Consider the following 19866-nt stretch of genomic DNA (forward strand, 5'->3'; position numbering starts at 1 on the left):
GTAAGTACATAAAAAAATTTGGCTGGGCATAACATTTTCAATAGATGGGTATGCAAAAATGGAACGGATACGGAAGATATACGGATGCATTCAGTTTTTTTCGCGAAACCATTGACTTGAATAGAGCCACGGACGTGATTTGCGGGCGATAATAGGATATGTTCTATCTTTGAACGGAAATACGGAAACGGAAGGCATACGGAGTACCTTCCGTTGTTTTTGCGGACCCATTGAAGTGGTTCTGTATACGGACCGCAAACGGAACACAAAAAAACGGAACAGATCCCAAGTATGATCTATAGGAGGGGCCTGGGCATTGTGGGGGGCAGTTTTAGAATTGGATAACCCCTTTAACATTATTAGGCCTATGTATTATTTATTTGAACAACTGCAACTTTCGTACTCTTCCTCGGCTAAAAATATGGAGTAGTATTTTTACCCTTCCGGAAAAAATGTAGTGCGACTTCTGCTCGTGTAAGACAGCACCCAGGCTAAAAATTTACATATTATAGTCAATGGGCCAGTCTATGTGTCATTTTTTTTTTATACTGACCATCTGTCAGTTCAAAGAAAATCCCAGCATACTCTAGCGTCATACATTTTCATGCTGGACCAGCCCACTCAAGTCAAGAGGTCAATGAAAAAAAACTGGCAGCACACAGATGCCATCTCTGTGCAGTCCATTTTCCGCTGATGGTTGCTAGGAGACACTAGGTGTTCATTTTTTTTTCAGGTATTTTCACTGATGTGAAAAAGCTGAAAATGACAAACTGAATGAAGTCAAAGACAATACCGATTCAACGTGAATGAGATATCATCAGTTCTCATGAAAGATTTCATCTGAATAAGCCCAAATGTGTCAGTGTTCACTCGGCGTGCTGCCTGTTCTACACCTGGACAGCACCCAGGCAGAATGGGCGAGATTTATCCAAACTGGTGTGGTTGCCCATAGTAACCAATCAGCTTCCTCCTTTCATTTTTCACATCTCCTTTAGAAAATGAAATGTGGAATCTGATTGGCCGCACCAGTTTGATAAATCTCGCCCAATATCTTTTGAGTGAGCCCTAAGGCTGCTTTCAGAATGGTGATGTCTGGGTTCTGCCCACGTTTAGTACAACCAGCATCCTAACCCTGACCCCATGTGGTTAATTTTCCGCACAAACCATAAATCTGTACAACGTGTTATATCTTTATCCAATTCCCAATAAGACGGACTCTTTCATATGAACTGCACAAGGACTCCATCCGAGTGGGGTCCAGTGGGAACACAGAAGAGTTTCCTATCGCTGGTCTGCAAGGGTTATATGCGGCAGTTCATCCATGGAAACCCAACCCATGAAGCTCATTGCTTCCACTCTGGAAACTGATCATTTCACGACCAGTCCGTTCTGTTCAGAGGGCCTACGTAGTCTACTGCGTTACAGCTGAGCTACTGTAGCTAGAAGTGCCGCAGCATCACAGTAATGACAGCACATCCGATGACAGCGGTAATGCGGACTGGGCCCTTTAGCATCCATTCTACTGCTACTGTTGGTTCATGGAGATTGCAGGGCTGTATGCTTCATTCAGCTCAAATGATTCACACGATATTACTAGACATGGTCTCTGCACAGATAAAGCCGCTAGAAGCCAATGAACCTGTGCTTGCCCTTGTATTCCTTTCTTATTTGTACTGCCTTTCTCTACAGTTCTGGTAACAGATGGTCGCGGCTGTCACTCGCTCTCCTCCCCGCAGCACCTGCACAGTGGGCAGAATCTGAAGTCCAGGTCCCTATGCCATCAAAAATAACACACTCCACTGCCTCCCCCCAAGAAGACAAGCATCCTTAGGCCTCATGCACACGGCCGCTGTTTTGGTCCGCATCCCAGCCGCAATTTTGCTTTCATCGGGCTGTTCTTCATGTGTTTCAGAGCAGCTCGCGGCGCAGGCACAGGTAAGGACTTACCTCTGCATCGCCAGGCTTGGGCGTGAAGATGGCAGATCGCATGTGTTCGTCGGCAAACACTGCGAACTGGCCATCACTGTTGATCAGAAACCTAAGCTGAAATGTTATTTTTAAGACTAACTTTTCTACATTCCAACCATTATGGTTTGGTTCCCGTGTTTAGAATATACACACACGTATAGTAAGTATTTATTTCTTGCTTCTAACTATGACGTTTGGTGACACTGAACTGAAGGGGAATGATCTGGGAGTGTTATCTGCTTCCATGTGTCATTTCCTCATCAGGCCTGTGAGTCAGACACTTCTCCCATCATTCTGTCCTTATCGTACTCACATATGTACTTTGCTGGGCATATACAGTATAGCCTCATTATTAACACATCACTCTGACTCTGCATGCTTACTAACCACTAGGGTTACTACTAGCCTTAGAAAAGCTGATTTGTAACCGACCCACAAGCACATTTTACACTCTATTACCATAATGCCCTGTTACTTTTGCTGTATGCACTTTTTCAATTCACTAAGAAATGCTGCAGAATATGTTGGTGCTTTATGAAGGTTTTAATTGTTCTCCTTTGCTGTAGAAATAATCAGTGGGTCACAATAGGATTCATGGCTCCCCCTAGAGGCAGTACAGCTGCATTCCCAGTCCTGTTCATATAAAACCAACTGTTCAGAGGTACAGGGCTAAGGGTACTTTCACACTTGCGGCACAGTGATCCGGCAAGCAGTTCTGTCACCGGAACTGCCTGCCGGATTCGGCAAAATGTATGCTAACTGATAGCATTAGTAAGGGCTCTTTTACACTTGCGTTGTCCAGATCCGGCGTGTACTCCATTTGCCGGAATTACACGCCGGATCCGGAAAAACGCAAGTGAACTGAAAGCATTTGAAGACGGATCCGTCTTCAAAATGCGTTCAGTGTTACTATGGCAGCCAGGACGCTATTAAAGTCCTGGTTGCCATAGTAGTAGTGGGGAGCGGGGGAGCGGTATACTTACAGTCCGTGCGGCTCCCGGGGCGCTCCAGAATGACGTCAGAGCACCCCATGCGCATGGATGACGTGCCATGCGATCACGTCATCCATGCGCGTGGGGCGCCCTGACGTCACTCTGAAGCGCCCCGGGAGCCGCACGGACGGTAAGTATGCTGCTCCCCACTACACTATACCATGGCTGCCAGGACTTTAGCGTCCCGGCAGCCATGGTAACCATTCAGAAAAAGCTAAACGTCGGATCCGGCAATGCGCCGAAACAACGTTTAGCTTAAGGCCGGATCCGGATTAATGCCTTTCAATGGATCCGGCATTCAGGCAAGTCTTCCGTTTTTTTTCGCTGGAGATAAAACCGTAGCATGCTGCGGTTTTCTCTTTTGCCTGATCAGTCAAAACGACTGAACTGAAGACATCCTGATGCAAACTGAACGAATTGCTCTCCATTCAGAATGCATGGGGATAAAACTGATCAGTTATTTTCCGGTATAGAGCCCCTGTGACGGAACTCTATGCCGGAAAAGAAAAACGCAAGTGTGAAAGTACCCTTATCTCCCACTTTATCTTTTTCTTACCTTTGGCTGTATGGGTACAATGTTATTTCGTCTTACTGTACTGTCACATACTGGCACCAGGAGACATTGGTTTACAACAGCATCTATTGGGGTGCCTTCACACGCAGCTGATTTTGTGGCAGAAAATTCCGCAACTGAAAATCCGTTCCATTCACTGCAGAATTTCCTGTGCTTTCAGCCCCATTCAAGTGAATGAACTGATTTTCAGTGCCCTTAGCTAGTTGTTTATTGGGGTATAGGCTTTTCTATATATGTGTTGATTGTTCAGTTGTATTTTTGTTTCCCTGCCATTGTCATCTTTTACTCATTTTTTATATATATTTCTGATTTACTATCAATAAAATATTGGATGTTATATAATTTGCATTCCTGTGTATTTTTTCATTTTTTGGTGATCAGTTGAATGATAGTATACACAAGTAGATTGTGATTATATTGGAGACCCCTTTACCTTTTCGCTATAGGTGATATGTGTAGGCATACAGTTGCATACATCTGTTCTGCTGACCACGTCAAATGGTCTGGTCTGGCCAAACAATATGAATTTAGCCTTAGGCTAGCCGTACACCTCAGATAATTGTTGGCTGAACCAACCAGCTAACGCTTCGGGGGGCTTCCTGACCCTAATGTCAAGAATAAGAACATTTCAACAGGCCAAACCTTTTGATGTCAGGAGAGATCAGCTGCCACCCGAGGTGCCCGGCAGAGGCGTACTCATCTCTCCCACTGAACACACATGCACACTTGGTCCAGCGAAGCGTGTGTGTGTGCATGGGGGACTAGGGGGGGAGTGACTGTCGGATGAACCAGCTTTTGGTGGACAGCAATTGTAGTGTATGTTCATCTTTAGGGTAATTGGTGGTAATTTAGCTTATTTTAGCAGCTAGGCTCCACACACAATACTACAACCCTTCAAGAATCATACAATGAGCAGTGATAGGCGTCTTAATCATTAGCTGCTTCTCCTTGCTGATTTTCTTTGGCTTAGGGTCTCTGGAGTATTTCCTAGGCACAGTCAACTATCTGCAGTTGTAATAGCATCCCAGCTGCCGCCGCGGGGTTTGACCATTTCATTGCCAGAATGTCAATTATTTATCTAACAAAACTGGAATGAAGCAACCTCTAGTGTGAGATAACATACATCATGTCCACCCTAGCTTGTTGCAGTTGACACTTTTATATACATATGGTGTCCAGATGAATGCAACACAGATCCATACAACTGCTCCTGGTCATATGGATTGCATTAGCCACTGAGAGGGCAGAAGATGGTGTTTATATCCTTGGGGAATCATTGAAGCCTACTGACCAATGGCCGATTATCTCAGGAATGAAAGGACATCAGTCAGCTTCTCCTCACATCGGTGGGGTTGTTCTAACCGAGAAATGATTAGATTTACAATAAATGACAAGCCATTTCTGTATCATGAATAAGTCATATAAGCCCTGATCATCTTAATGTGCCTGGGGCTGCATTCTGCGCCTCACAGCACAGGCAGCCTGACCATTATAACACGTGATCCAATCAATGCAGCCTGGCGCATTACTGCGTGCATACTTATTGACTGTGTGACATACCAGAGGATGCAGCCCCCTGAACCGTCATCTAGATGAGTGTACAATCCAATAATGTTCAGCAGGAGACGGCAGATGCCTTGGACATGGTGCATCTATAGTGTATCTGCTGAATATGAAGATGGTGCCCCATATCTACTTATTCTCTGCACATCATGGCTAACTAACCATCCGCAGACCAGCATGCCTCACCCATCTTGAGATGCAGAGAATGTGATTTGCAGTCAGTTCTCACTCTCTCTTCTGGCTACTTAAATGGGCAAGCGATAGTTCATGCATGCATAATACACCTTCCGCCCCCAAAACACACACACATGATCACTTAAGCCAAACACTGGTCCCAGCAGTCATATAAGGTAGTCATTATCACAAGATTGGCACTATAGCAATGACATGCTTGAGTCCAGATGACCACTGAGGCCAGTAATTGGCTGCAACGGTCAAGTGAAGTAGTTGGATACATCATTGCTGTAGTGCCGGTATAAAATAGCCAGTAGCACTGGAACAGTGGGTACCGAGACGGTGATCATTGCTGCTTTTTTATTTTAGAATATTCCAGGCCTTCCCTTACAATTTTTGGGGTCTCAGAAAACTCCTTTAAAATGTTATAATCATATTATTATGTTCTATATCAGTTTTTATTACAAAGCGGAGGCAAATAGTGTCATTCTTCAGCAATAAATCCCTAGGCACATCTGTCCTCGTGTACAGATATAATCATTCACGCCCACGCTTTCACAATGCCACAAGAAGCCGCACACTCCTCTGCAATATAACACCCTGCCATACCACCAGCATGTATTTTAAGCAATAAGTAAGTCATTTAGAAACATACTAGGAAAACATTATGTGAATCTCAAGGTCCTACAAGATAATGAAAAATGTTTTCTTTGTGATTTAGCAGATAAAGTGTTACAATTATAAGTGCAAGGGAAAAGCAGAAGAGATAAGAGAGGTGGCTCGCCTTGAGAACATGCAGGTCGTGTATGCAGATACCAGATTTGGAACTTTGTTAATAGTTGGTGTATAGTACAGGCATTACCTTGTGTGATACAATGCTTAGAACAATGTCATCAATTGACCTAACAAAGCGGATAATATGATAGGAAAATGGCAGAATAATGGCAGGTCCACATGTACCACTTCAGGCTAGATTTAGGCTACAGTCACACAACACTGTAAAAGGCCTGTTACAAAAACGGCCATCACACATTCATAGCCAATTAAAGTCAAGGGGCGATTCACATGGCTGTTTTTAACAGTCGGTGAATAGCGCCATCAAAAAATAGGATGTCCTATTTTCACAGCCAGACAGACTCCATTACATGGAGGAGTACATCCATGGAATGGTCATAAAAAAATGGGTACATTGTGTAAAAAAAATCCCTCCTGATGCACACACCATTGTGGTTGTGTGACATTACAACTAGTGTTGAGCGAACTTGTGTTTCAAGTTCGGCATACAAGGTTCGGGTTATCTAAGAATTTTGTTATGGATTCCGCTACTACAGACCACCATAAGTTATGGTCTGTGGTAGTGAAATCCATAATGGTATTCTTAGATAACCCACCCTAACCCGAACTTTGTACGCCGAACTTGAAACACAAGTTCGCTCATTCCTAATTACGACACTAGGATAGTAAGGTCCTGGTGCCTCCAGTGAGAAGTAATTGTCCCTGAGTGTGCAAGTGGATGAGGTGAGTATGGTTTGTTTTTGTTTTTTATTGTTTGCTTTTATTTTTTGACACAGGGTTCGGGGGTGGTGTGAGAGGCATTATTGGACATTAATGGTGGACATTATTATGGCCATTATGAGGACATATATTCAGGGGGCACTATGAGGACGTATATTCAGGGGGCACTATGAGGATGTATATATACAGTGGGCACTATGAGGACATATATACAGTGGGCACTATGAGGACATATATACAGTGGTTACTATGAGGACATATATACACGGGGCATTATGAGGACATATATTCAGGGGCACTATGAGTATATATATATATATATATATATACACATACACAGTGGGCACTATGAGGACATATATACAGGGGGCATTATAAGGATGCCGTGTTCAGTGGTGATCTGCGGCCAGTGCTTCCCATTCACCGCTGCAGTCCTGGGCTCTGTCTGTGTGGGTGCTATTGTTCTGGGATCCGCTCCACAGTTTGCTCTCAGCCCTGGCCATAGCATGCTTGCTGCTTGTTTCCTGAGCACTTCCCTAAGGGCCGTCACTTCCTGGGCTTTATGGGTTAGGTCATGTGACCTCACTGACCTATCCTAGCCCTCCTGTGCATATATAAGTGGCTCAGCCCCCTTCCCAGATGCCTCAGTGTCAAGGTCCTTGCATCCTGCTAAGTTTCCGCTAGTGTTCCTGACTCGTATCTGCATTCCTGGATTCTACTACCAGTTAGATCCCTATGTGCTTGCCTTGACTCTCCTGTTGCCGATCCAGATTGCCTGACCTGTACCTGTGCCGCCTGCCATGACCTTTTGCTTGTCTGACTACGCCTCTGCCTCATTCTTTGATCCAGCACCTCTGGTACCTTTCTCAGGTACCTCCTGGTTCGCCTGGACCAGCTGCCTCGTGTGCCTATCCTCCTCAAGAGGTAGCGACCTGGTGTTCCTCTCGGAAAAGTCTATCCCAACCATCAGGGGTACTGTGAAGATCCAGGGGTTCACTTAGACAACGCCCTTAGAGGAGGTAGGACACATGACACAGTGGGTTCAGACCCGCTGGTTCATGACAATGTATACAGGGGGCACTATGAGGACATATGTACAGGGGGCACTATGATGACAAATATACAGGGGGCACTGTGATGAACACAACACCTCGCTGCTGCCGGACATCAAATACGTAGAGCCAGCGAGATACGGTATGTTCACTGGTTACCAAGGCGTGATGTTACGCCCTCCTGGAGAAGCGGGTAAGGTCAGCTTGGTACAGTGTTCACAGACTCCTTCTGTCCACACGGGCACAGAGAGGCAACAAGCTGAGAGAGCCTTTTCACTGCCACAGTGAAACAGCGCGTTCTCAGCCTGGTTATACTGCCACCAGTTTCTTGTTTGATATAAGCCCGGTCCGCTAACGGGAATATATAGGGTAAGAAACCAACCAGCAGTAGCGTATAACTAGGCCAAAACACGGACGTGGGGATTCGTGATCGAGATACAAGACAGCACACGAATAAATTATATATTTAATCGCCTTAAGGGCTCACTAGATTTAACACTATACACACAAAGAATATATACAGTGGTCTGAGGTTACAAATACAGGTGGCGTGGTACAAACGGGGTTAAGCAGAACAAAAGTCAGTTTACCAGGTATAGGAGTCCTTTGAGTTGTGATGAGTGCTTAGCTGTGGTCACATGTGACCTCTCTTCAGAGAAAGACACGCCTGCTTGCTGGCACAAGCCTTTTAACCTGTAGCCGGCCCCTCCCCTCTTGGCCTCTGGGAGGGGTCCAGCCCCCTCTGCTGGGCTGGCAGCACATGAGCCACAAAACCAATTAGGGATCATGGCTCCAGACCAGAATGTCGCAGGGAGGTGGTTCTGGGACCAATGGATCTGCCTGGGTTTCGCCTACCAGTAGAGTCCAAGCATGGTACTGTTATTTGGTTTCTGTGGGGAGATATGTATATCTCCCTCCCTGGCATCCCACCACCAAACTATGACCACGGGCCTGTTCATCGTGGCCACAGGGACACAAATATGCATCTGGTTTATGTCTGTGATGGACAGGCGATTCATAATTCCTTATGAATCGCCGGTTCCATGATGTCTGATAATGTTCATTGAACTGGGAAATGGCCTAGACCCCCTGCAGAGGTTTTTCCTGTCCCATTAGCTGGGTTCCTGGCTGGCTGAATGGAGGTGAGAAATTGTAAACGACGGTGGCTGCTAAAGGTTCTCTGCCATATGACTGGGCATTGAAGCAGGGCCCCCCTGTGGAGTTCACTACCTCTGCTATCTGACAGCTGATGGCTGGTGTGGTAACATGGCTGACAATGAACAACAATCCATATTCCTCACAGGCACTATTAGGATATATATACTGGGGGCACTATGAGGACATGAATACAGGGGGCACTATGAGGATATATATACAGGGGGCACTATGAGGATATATATATATACAGTGGGCACTATGAGGACATATATTCAAGGGCACTATGAGGACATACATACAGGAGGCACTATAAGGACATATATACTGGGGCACTATGAGGACATGTATACAGGAGGCATTAAGGGGGCTAATCTCCATTCAAATCAATGATAAACTGATTCTGCAGTAGAAAACATCACAGAAAAATCCACAACAAAATCTGTGCAGATTTTTTCATAGCTGTATCCACCGCAGACTCAGTTTGCCATAGGATAACATGGTAGAAGTCTTGATGATGCAGATTTTCTTGCAGAATTTTCCGCAACGTGTGAAGGCACCCCAAAAGTGACAATAAACCTTAGGTAGCTGTTTGCTGAAAGCAATTCCGCCTAAGCCCCCCAAACACATGCATGATGGGCTTGGTTGTTCTGAATAGTGAGAGCAAAAGAACCAGACATGTTCAAATGTGACTAATTCGTCAGGTTGTGGCAGATTCAGTGGGGGAGATTTATCAAAACTGGCGTAAAGAAAAACAAAACCAATCAGATTTCACCTTTCATTTTTCAAAGCTCCTTTGGAAAATGAAAGACTCAATCTGATTGGTTGCTATGGGCTACTAAGATAGTTTTCCTTTACACGATTTAAAAAACAATCTTCCCCAGTGGGTTTGACTGACATTCGTCTAATGTGTTTAGTCACCTTCATAAAGGAAATCTGTATGATTCTCTTGTATAGATCTCACTCTGGCACACGATATACGAGTGTATAAGCTGCGGATTGTACGCCACGGAATTGTGGGCAGACAATCCACAGTATTTTACAGTAGCAGCAAAGTGGATGAGATTTAACCATATGTTATCCACACTCTGTGCGGATGCACAGGACGTCAATTTATGCTGCAGATTTCGTCCATGGATTTCACCCCTTACAATGAATAGAAGCGTAATCTATCGGCATTTATTAGGGGGATTTTGATGCGTATTTGATGCTGATTTTCTGCAGCAGAATACGTCCCGTGAACCGAAAACTGCACTGTGCAAATAAGCTCTTGAGGTGTTAACCAGTGACTCTACAGCCCCAAGGATGTATACTGAAGGCAGTACCTAGAGACCTATTCTAGAATATGTACACACGGCAGACTTGCTGCAGTCCGGTTCACCTGAATGAGGCCTGCAAAATCCACGGCCCAGACCTGCTAATCCTGAAGATGGCGCAAGCTTTAGGACAGATTTATCACAGGGGCTCGGGCTGGATGATCAATCACTTTCTCTGACTCTGCACCCAATATTGGTTGGTGCACTTTCAGAATCTTAGGCCGGCCCCCTTCACCAGAAAGCCCCACCCCCTTGCTGAGCATGTAGGGAAACAATGTAGAAACCCTAGATGCGCCAATTTGCGCCACTTTTTAGACAGATTTTTGTTGCACATACATTAGTAAATCTAAACCAAAACAGACCCATTTCCGATGAATGCAATAGATTTTTATAGACATTTCTGCAACACCTCTGTGGCATGGGAATAAAAATAACCGCTCGCAGCAGCCAGCCTGCTTGTTGCCAGTTTCCAGGCAGCAACCGTTTTTTTTTTTTACTCTGAACAAACATTAAAAAAAGCATTTTCCAAAACTGCAGAACTCTACATGCACTAAGGAATACAACCCACTTTACTAAAGGGTAGAGCTTCACTTCAGACTATATATATATATTTCATCAAACGTCATCATAATATCCTGTATGTGCTGGGCTGGGACTTACTAAGCCTGACACTGCTGCATACATAGTTGGGAAATAGAATTTCAAAAATGTCTGGTTCATATAAACAGCTTGGGAATGCACAACAACATGGCATTCTGCATATCCAGACTCTCTCTATATATATATCTATAGTGTGCGAGTGCACCTGAGTGCGTAAGGGTGTATAGATGGATTTTTTTATATATATATATATATATATATATATATATATTTTTTTTTTTTTTTACTATTCATTTAGAACACTGCGTTGTGTGTGTATATATATATATATATATATATATATATATGTATATATATTTACAAACAGTGATGGAGATGTATCAAACTGGTGTAAAGTAGAACTGGCTTAGTTATCCTAACAACCAATCAGATTCCACCTTTCATTTTTCACAGCTCCTTTGCAAAAAGAAAGGTGGAATCTGATTGGTTGTTAGGGTAACTAAGCCAGTTCTACTTTACACCAGTTTGATCGATGTCCCGCCAGTATGTATATATATATATATATATATATATACACATAGATATATGTAGATATATTACAATACAATATTCTAAATAAATAATCTTTCATTTCTTTATAGTAATATAGAAATATTAATATAAAATGCGCTTGGTCCATATGAAGGCAATGATCATGTGAACAGTTAAATTAAAATATTAATAAAGAATAATAAGAATAATGCAAAACATATATGGGCAGAACTAGAAAACACCTCCTTTTTCTTTTCTAACCCTGAACAGCATTTTGAGAATAAGGTGATAATCATGATCTATATTCTGGTGACATCTATGAGCAGTAGCTGTGGCACATGCTAGGAGCCTGGACATGAGGGTGGACCACACACTGATACAGGCGCTTCCTGTGCCCACAGAAAGAGCTTAGTCACCACAATACTGCCATTAACCAGCTAGCTGCCGGGCATCCCTGATGTAACTTCTCTGCAGCTTCCTACCAATACTGCAAGTCACAGGTGAGGATGGAGCAGTAAGCGTTAGGATGCGTATGCCAAGTCATGCCAGGATGCATGCACCCTTACCAGCTATCCTGAGCACTGCCCTCTCTGCCGGGTCCAGCACCGCTGCCCCCGACGTCTTCCTTTTGCTCCTCTCATGCCGGGGCAGGTTCCAGGGCAGGGTATCTCCCGGGGCAGGGGAAGCAGATCCTGATTTCTGACTGTAATCCTCATCATCCGAGAAGTCAGCGGAGGAGGACATGGAGCAGCGATAGGACGCGGTGCCCGAGCTCTGAGGAGACAGATAACAGGTATCACACAACATGTACCCACCGCCTGTCAGGCGATCGCCGCCACTCACTCACCATGATGTGACATTCAGGAGGTCGGTGACTGCTGAGAGGATGAACAGGAAATGATCCCAACAATCAAACGATCTCCTCTACTGACCGGCCCAGCTCCACAGCCAGCAACTGCAGCCAAGCCTACCGTGTTTACAGCATAGCGCTTGGCGCCCCCTGGTGGACAGCCTCCACGGGCGCAGGCTACTCCTGAGGAACACGTCTCTGCCCGAGGAGGGTGGCTGCTTCCTTTGTTGTGATTTGGCGAGGCTTCATATACCCCAGCTCACATCCCACTTAGAGATCCTCTAATATCCTGTCTGCAGGCTGTAGACAATGGAGGAGCAGGAACTGCCTGAGCTGCACAGGCCACGAGCTATATATACAGGCGAGCTCCAGGAGCTGCCCCCTGCCCAGACAGCTCCAGTAAACACATGTTTCATCTCACTTTATAGCCTCTGTCCTGGCATTGCTCCTCATTACAACCAGAGGACTGCTGCCATTTCTGGGCAGCCTGGCACAGGGCAAAGAAGGATGTGAGCTTGCACAGGAGCTGTCACTTTTTATCTGATTATTCTGACACCTGTTTAAGTAGCTTCAGACTGCCATGACATAGAAGGAGCTGTGCAGAAACAAATACTGAGGGTACAACCAGTCAATATTTATATAAAGGGCACCCTGGGCACTGTCCAACATGCCATCGCTACCAGTGACCAGCAGGAGCACACACAAGATGGCTTACCATCCCAGATCTTTACAGACAATGCTTCTTTTCTAATGTTTTTCTCTTGCTATTACAAACTGTCATCTTGAGGACCACAAATACAGTCATCCATATAGACATGTGATGCATGTGGGTAGGAACGTCATCCTAGATATCCTTCCTAATGAACAGCCATTTTCCATGCACTTCTGCTGAAAGGATAATATCTTAAAAGAAACTATGGGCATGATGAGATATGGAGTAATGTCACTGTGAGTCATACAGAACACAGCAATAGTTTTCCATAATTCACACGTCATCCTATCACTCTTCATTAAAACGCTGTAACATGAGAAAAGACCCAAAATACAGTACAAACTGGAAATGTGAGCAGGCCTCATACACAGGGGCGGACTGGGAACTTAAAGGGATTCTGTCACCAGGTTTCACCCCCTCCAGATAAAAATATGGTTATGTTCAGGGAGCTTTAACCATTCCTAATGTGGTCTTATAAATGTAATCTGTAGGCTCATTTTGCTAAAAATACGCTATTACTAACCTGTCATTCCTAAAAATAAGGTGCCCAAGGGGATGTAAATGGATCCAGGCTGCCGCCCGCACCCGCCGCCGTTCGTGCCCAGCTCTGCCTTTCCCGACCTCAGCACCGCCTCATAATCTTCTGTGACGCCTCCCGCTCTCCCTCCCTCCCCCCTCCTCCTGCTGTAAGATCGCTGTGACGCCTCCCCCTCCTCCTGCTGTAACATCGCTGTGACGCCTCCCGCTCTCCCTCCCTCCCCCCTCCTCCTGCTGTAACATCGCTGTGATGCCTCCCGCTTTCCCTCCCTCCCCCCTCCTCCTGCTGTAACATCGCTGTGACGCCTCCCGCTCTCCCTCCCTCCCCCCTCCTCCTGCTGTAACATCGCTGTGACGCCTCCCGCTCTCCCTCCATCCCCCTTCCTGCTGTAACATCGCTGTGACGCCTCCCGCTCTCCCTCCCTCCCTCCCCCCTGCTGTAACATCGCTGTGACGCCTCCCGCTCTCCCTCCCTCCCCCCCTGCTGTAACATCGCTGTGATGCCTCCCGCTCTTCCATTCCTCACCCTCCTCCTGCTGTAACATCTCTGTGACGCCTCCCGCTCTCCCCTCCCTCCCCCCTCCTCCTGCTGCGTGACGCCTCCGCTCTCCCTCCCTCCCCCCTCCTCCCCCCTCCTCCTGCTGTAACATCGCTGTGATGCCTCCCGCTCTCCCTCCCTCCCCCCTCCTCCTGCTGTAACATCGCTGTGATGCCTCCCGCTCTCCCTCCCTCCCCCCTCCTCCTGCTGTAACATCGCTGTGACGCCTCCCGCTCTCCCTCCCTCCCCCCTCCTCCTGCTGTAACATCGCTGTGATGCCTCCCGCTCTTCCATTCCTCCCCCCTCCTCCTGCTGTAACATTGCTGTGATGCCTCCCGCTCTCCCTCCCTCCCCCCTCCTCCTGCTGTAACATCGCTGTGACGCCTCCCGCTCTCCCTCCCTCCCCCCTCCTCCTGCTGTAACATCGCTGTGATGCCTCCTGCTCTCCCTCCCTCCCCCCTCCTCCTGCTGTAAAATCGCAATGTAACAGCAGGAGGAGGGGGGAGGGAGGGAGAGCGGGAGGCGTCACAGCGATCTTACAGCAGGAGGAGGGGGGAGGGAGGGAGAGCGGGAGGCGTCACAGCGATGTTACAGCAAGAGGAGGGGGGAGGGAGGGAGAGTGGGAGGCGTCACAGAAGATTATGAGGCGGCTGGTGCGGGCGGCAGCTTGGAACCATTTACATCCCCTTGGGCACCTTATTTTTATGAATGACAGGTTAGTAATAGCGTATTTTTAGCAAAATGAGCCTACAGATTACATTTATAAGACCACATTAGGAATGGTTACAGCTCCCTGAACATAACCATATTTTTATCTGGAGGGGGGGAGAAACCTGAAACCAGAATCCCTTTAAAGTGGCCCTGGAAAAAAAACTAAATGTGGCCCCGTTTTGTAGTCCGGTCCAAGTTGATGAAAGGCAGGGCCAACACAAAAAGGCGTGGTCAGCAATACCATATTGTGGCACATTATACCACCCCAACAGAGCCAAATACCACAGTCCACCACAAATACTGCCAGCAGCACAAAATACAACCCCAAAAGGCTCAGGTAGCCCCCCTGGGCATCAGCGCACCAGGAACTTTCCCTGTAAGGTCTATGGCCAATCCACCCCTGCTCATACATAATTTAGGCTACTTTCACACTAGCGTTCGATCGGATCCGTTCTGAACGGATCCGCTCATATTAATGCAGACAGTGGCTCCGTTCAGAACGGATCCGTCTGCATTATATTGTCAAAAAATGGCTTAGTGTGAAATTAGCCTGAGCAGATCCGTCCAGACTTTTACATTGAAAGTCAATGGGGGACGGATCCGTTTGAAGATTGAGCCATATTGTGGCATCTTCAAACGGATCCGTCCCCATTGACTTTCATTGTAAGTCTGGACGGATCCGCACGCCTGCAAGCAGCGTTCAGGTGTCCGCCTGCTGAGCGCCGCCAGACTGATGCAGTCTGAGCGGATCCGCATCCATTCAGACTGCATCAGGGCTGGACGGAAGCGTTCGGGTCCGCTCGTGAGCCCCTTCAAACGGAGCTCACGAGCGGACAGCCGAACGCTAGTGTGAAACTAGCCTTACTGTGATGAGCAGATATTTTGGAGCTATTTTTATGCAAATGACCCCAAAGAATCAAAGACCAGGCTTTTACCAATCATATTCCAATCATCAAAACTAAATCAGGGATTGGCATAAGAAAACTATCATAGGCAGCACAGAGACTAGGGTTGCTTCAATACCAAAATTTTGATTCGGTTTCGATACCATAAAAAAGTATTGCCATACTCTATACCACGCGAAAAAAATAAAACAATAAAAAAAGCTGCGTGCATTCCGCATTTTATGGAACATCCGGCCCATAATAGAACAGTCCGATCCTATTGTTTGGGGGACAAGGTGACAAAAAAAAAAGGCAAATCGAGAGGTTTATATTTTTATTTTCTGTTACAGCGCACACCGCATAAGACATTTTTTTATATTTTAATAGTTTGGACTATTCAGATGTGGTGATATGTTTATTTATTTATTGTTTATATATTTTATATGTAAAATTGGGAAAGGGGGTGATTTATACTTAATATTTAGATTTTTTTTTTTTTTACTTTTTTAAAACTTTTTATTTAAAGGGACACTGACAGGCAAAAATCAGCATAGTTATATATATGACATTACAGGTCTTATACAGTCTATTAAAAGCATCTAAGTATCCCCCCTGTCCACCCTATAAATACCGAAAAATAAAGTTTTATAACCTGCCTGTCTCGTCACCAATCTGCCCAAGGGGCGGCGTTTCATCTCAAAATGCGCCCAGCCAGCCGCTCCCAACTGCCGTTCTGAAGCCCCGCCCAGCTCATCAATATTCACTTCGCTGGGCGGCGGCTACAACTCTCCCCAGGCACGATCCTGCGCATGGGCAATTGAATCCTCCTGGCATCGTTCACGTCTAATCTTCTGCGCTTGCGCACGGCCGTGGTTACATGTCAGTGGTTACGTGTCAGATTTTATCAATAGAGTGAGGGCTTAGTCCATAAGTTATGCTTGCATCTATTATTATAGTGCATTATTTTCTGTGATTGTATAAATGTAGCCATGTACATCCGCAACATTCATTATCATATCGTGCAGGATGTTTTATATATTTTTTCCCGTGATTTATTTAACTTGTCTTGAAGGAGTGGCACCTTCATCTGTGAATACGCTCCTATTTTGGGAGTAGTATTCATGTGCACTTTTGCTCAGAGGCGTATCTATCGCGAGGCAAACAAGGCATTTGCCTGGGGCGGCACTTGCCAATGGGGCGGCAAAATGCCTTGTTTGCCTACACAAATACTTGCCGATCGATCCGATCCTTCACTATGCCGCTGCGAGCGGCAGCATCGCCGGCGCCGCATAGTGAAGGATCGGATCGTTCACTTATCTCCTCCTCCTCCCGACCCCAGCTGTTTTCCTACCCGGCCTTGCTACCCACGTCACTTCCAGTAGTGACGTGGGAGGTGCGTCTCTTCCCTCCGCTCCTGACTGGGTTTGTTGGCGCAGGCCCCGTAGCAGAATATTCCGGCCCGGCCAGTGCGCATGCCCGAAGCGCAGTAGGAGCGGAGCAGCAGAAAATTCCGGCTCCTACTGCGCATGCGCCGAGGCGCCTTATTTGCGCATGCGCAGTGGGTCAAAATATTCAAAAATACAAGCGGCAGCCACAGCCGGCCGGGAAAAGTCTGCCCAGACCGGCTCCCTCCTCACACAGACAGTTGGCCACTTTGCCTGACTGACTCCTGGCCTACGTACCCTGCGAGGAGTGTCCAGACCAGGACCAGGTCCTGAGGTCCAGGCAGAGGAACAAACAGGAGTGAGTGAGAGTGAGACAAGAGAGTTAAAAAGCACAGTTCACAGTGAGAGTGAGACTCATAAATAAAGGTGGTATGATGTCAGACTGTCTATAGTGGCCCTGGCCTCTCCTTGAGGCTGCCCCATACAGACTGTATGGCCTGGGGCAGCCTCGAGGAGAGGCCAGGGTCACCATAGACAGTCTGACATCATACCACCTTTATTTATGACACAGACACAGTGCACTATTTGCTTGTGGCAGCCGGGCAGCCCCCAATCCCCCATACAGTTTAGTGTCTCCTTGTGGCTGCCCCCGGCCCCCCATACAGTATAATGTCTCCTTATGTTTGCCCCCAAATATGCCATACAGTATGTATAATGTCTCCTTGTGGCTGCCCCCGCCCCCATACAGTATAACGTCTCCTTGTGGCTGCCCCAGTGCCCCATACAGTATAACGTCTCGTTGAGGCTGCCCCCATACGGTATAACGTCTCCTTGAGGCTGCCCCATACGGTATAACGTCTCCTTGAGGCTGCCCCATACAGACAGTATAACATCTCCTTGAGGCTGCCCCCATACGGTATAAGGTCTCCTTGAGGCTGCCCCATGCAGTACAACGTCTCCTTGAGGCTGCCCCATGCAGTACAACGTCTCCTTGAGGATGCCCCATGCAGTACAACGTCTCCTTGAGGATGCCCCATGCAGTACAACGTCTCCTTGAGGATGCCCCATGCAGTACAACGTCTCCTTGAGGATGCCCCATGCAGTACAACGTCTCCTTGAGGATGCCCCATGCAGTACAACGTCTCTATGAGGCTGCCCCATACGGTATAACGTCTCCTTGAGGCTGCCCTATACATTATAACGTCTCCCTGAGGCTTCCCCATACAGTATAACATCTCCTTGAGGCTGCCCCATGCAGTACAACGTCTCCTTGAAGATGCCCCATGCAGTACAACATCTCCTTGTGGCTGCCCCATACAGTATAACGTCTCCTTGAGGCTGCCCCATACAGTATAACATCTTGAGGCTGCCCCCATACGGTATAAGGTCTCCTTGAGGCTGCCCCATGCAGTATAACGTCTCCTTGTGGCTGTCCCATACAGTATAACATCTCCTTATGTCTGCCCCCATACAGTATGTATAATGTCTCCTTGTGGCTGCCCCCGCCCCCCATACAGTATAACGTCTCCTTGTGTTTTTTCTTTTAAACGGGATTTATCGCGATATATATCGTTATTGCGATAAATTTCTTACTATCGTTATCGACTGAATATTTTTGATATCGCCCAACCCTAGGTGGAGTCACGGGCCGGCAACGCTAGGGTGAGCCTTATCTCCTCCAAGTGCAGAACAGATCCTGCACACGGTCACCGTGAACACTGAGTCTGCTGTCTTCAAAAACTGTAAGTACTTAAATTAGAGTAATTCACAAAAAATCTATTACTTAGATGTTTTATGGGGTAAGGGGTTGGGTGGTTATAGGGGGGAGAATTAGGGAGGGTTTAGGCTACTTTCACACTAGCGTTCGTTGGTCCGCTCGTGAGCTCCGTTTGAAGGGGCTCACGAGCGGACCCGAACGCAGCCGTCCAGCCCTGATGCAGTCTGAATGGAGCGGATCCGCTCAGACTGCATCAGTCTGGCGGCGTTCAGCCTCCGCTCCGCTCGCCTCCGCACGGACAGGCGGACAGCTGAACGCTGCTTGCAGCGTTCGGGTGTCCGCCTGGCCGTGCGGATCCGTGCGGATCCGTCCAGACTTACAATGTAAGTCAATGGGGACGGATCCGTTTGAAGATGCCACAATATGGCTCAATCTTCAGGCGGATCCGTCCCCCATTGACTTTACATTGAAAGTCTGGACGGATCCGTACGAGGCTATTTTCACACTTAGGCTGTTATATGCTAAAATAATGCAGACGGATCCGTACTGAATGGAGCCTCCGTCTGCATTATTATGATCGGATCCGTTCAGAACGGATCCGATCGAACGCTAGTGTGAAAGTAGCCTTAAAAGGGCCCTCGCACTTGCATCTCTCTCTGCTCTGTCCCTGATTAAAGTCTGACTGTTGCCATGGAGAGCAGACAGCAAGCCGACCTCCCATGAGAAGCAGCATGCTCCTTCAGAGCCTCCTTCCATTATAGCCGAGCAGCACGTGCTACGTCTGTTGATTTTCAGTGACGTTATGTCTGTTGATTTTCACTGACGCTATGCCTGTTGATTTTCACTGATGCTCTGTCGGTTGATTTTCACAGCATTGGTACTATTCTTAGCAGCCATGAGTGACGGGCGAAAAAGGCTAAGTGGAGCAGGTTACCGAAAAAATGCAAAAATTAGGCGTGAAAAACAAGCCAGGGAGCTTGAACAGACAGGAAAAATTGAGCAATTTTTCACGAAACCTGTGGCTTCTTCTAATACTGAGCAGGGTGAGGAGGTAGTTGAAGATTTAACTGCTGACATCTGTGAAACTGATGT

General features: G+C 46.8%; 1 protein-coding gene across 11 annotated transcripts in view; it reads right to left on the minus strand.

Moving 5' to 3' along the window:
* DST (dystonin) overlaps nucleotides 1-19866 on the minus strand; it is a 566706-nt gene that overhangs the window by 474092 nt on the left and 72748 nt on the right. For 10 of the 11 annotated variants that reach the window (XM_044290838.1, XM_044290839.1, XM_044290836.1 and 7 more), the window contains exon 4: nucleotides 12007-12214. In XM_044290838.1, the coding sequence (XP_044146773.1) occupies nucleotides 12007-12214 (208 nt within the window). Of the gene's footprint in view, nucleotides 1-12006; nucleotides 12215-12287; nucleotides 12422-19866 lie in introns of those variants that run through there. The other variant, XM_044290841.1, reaches the window with a different exon arrangement.

Source organism: Bufo gargarizans, chromosome 4, assembly GCF_014858855.1.
Source record: "Bufo gargarizans isolate SCDJY-AF-19 chromosome 4, ASM1485885v1, whole genome shotgun sequence".
In the NCBI taxonomy this organism is placed as follows: Eukaryota; Metazoa; Chordata; class Amphibia; order Anura; family Bufonidae; genus Bufo; species Bufo gargarizans.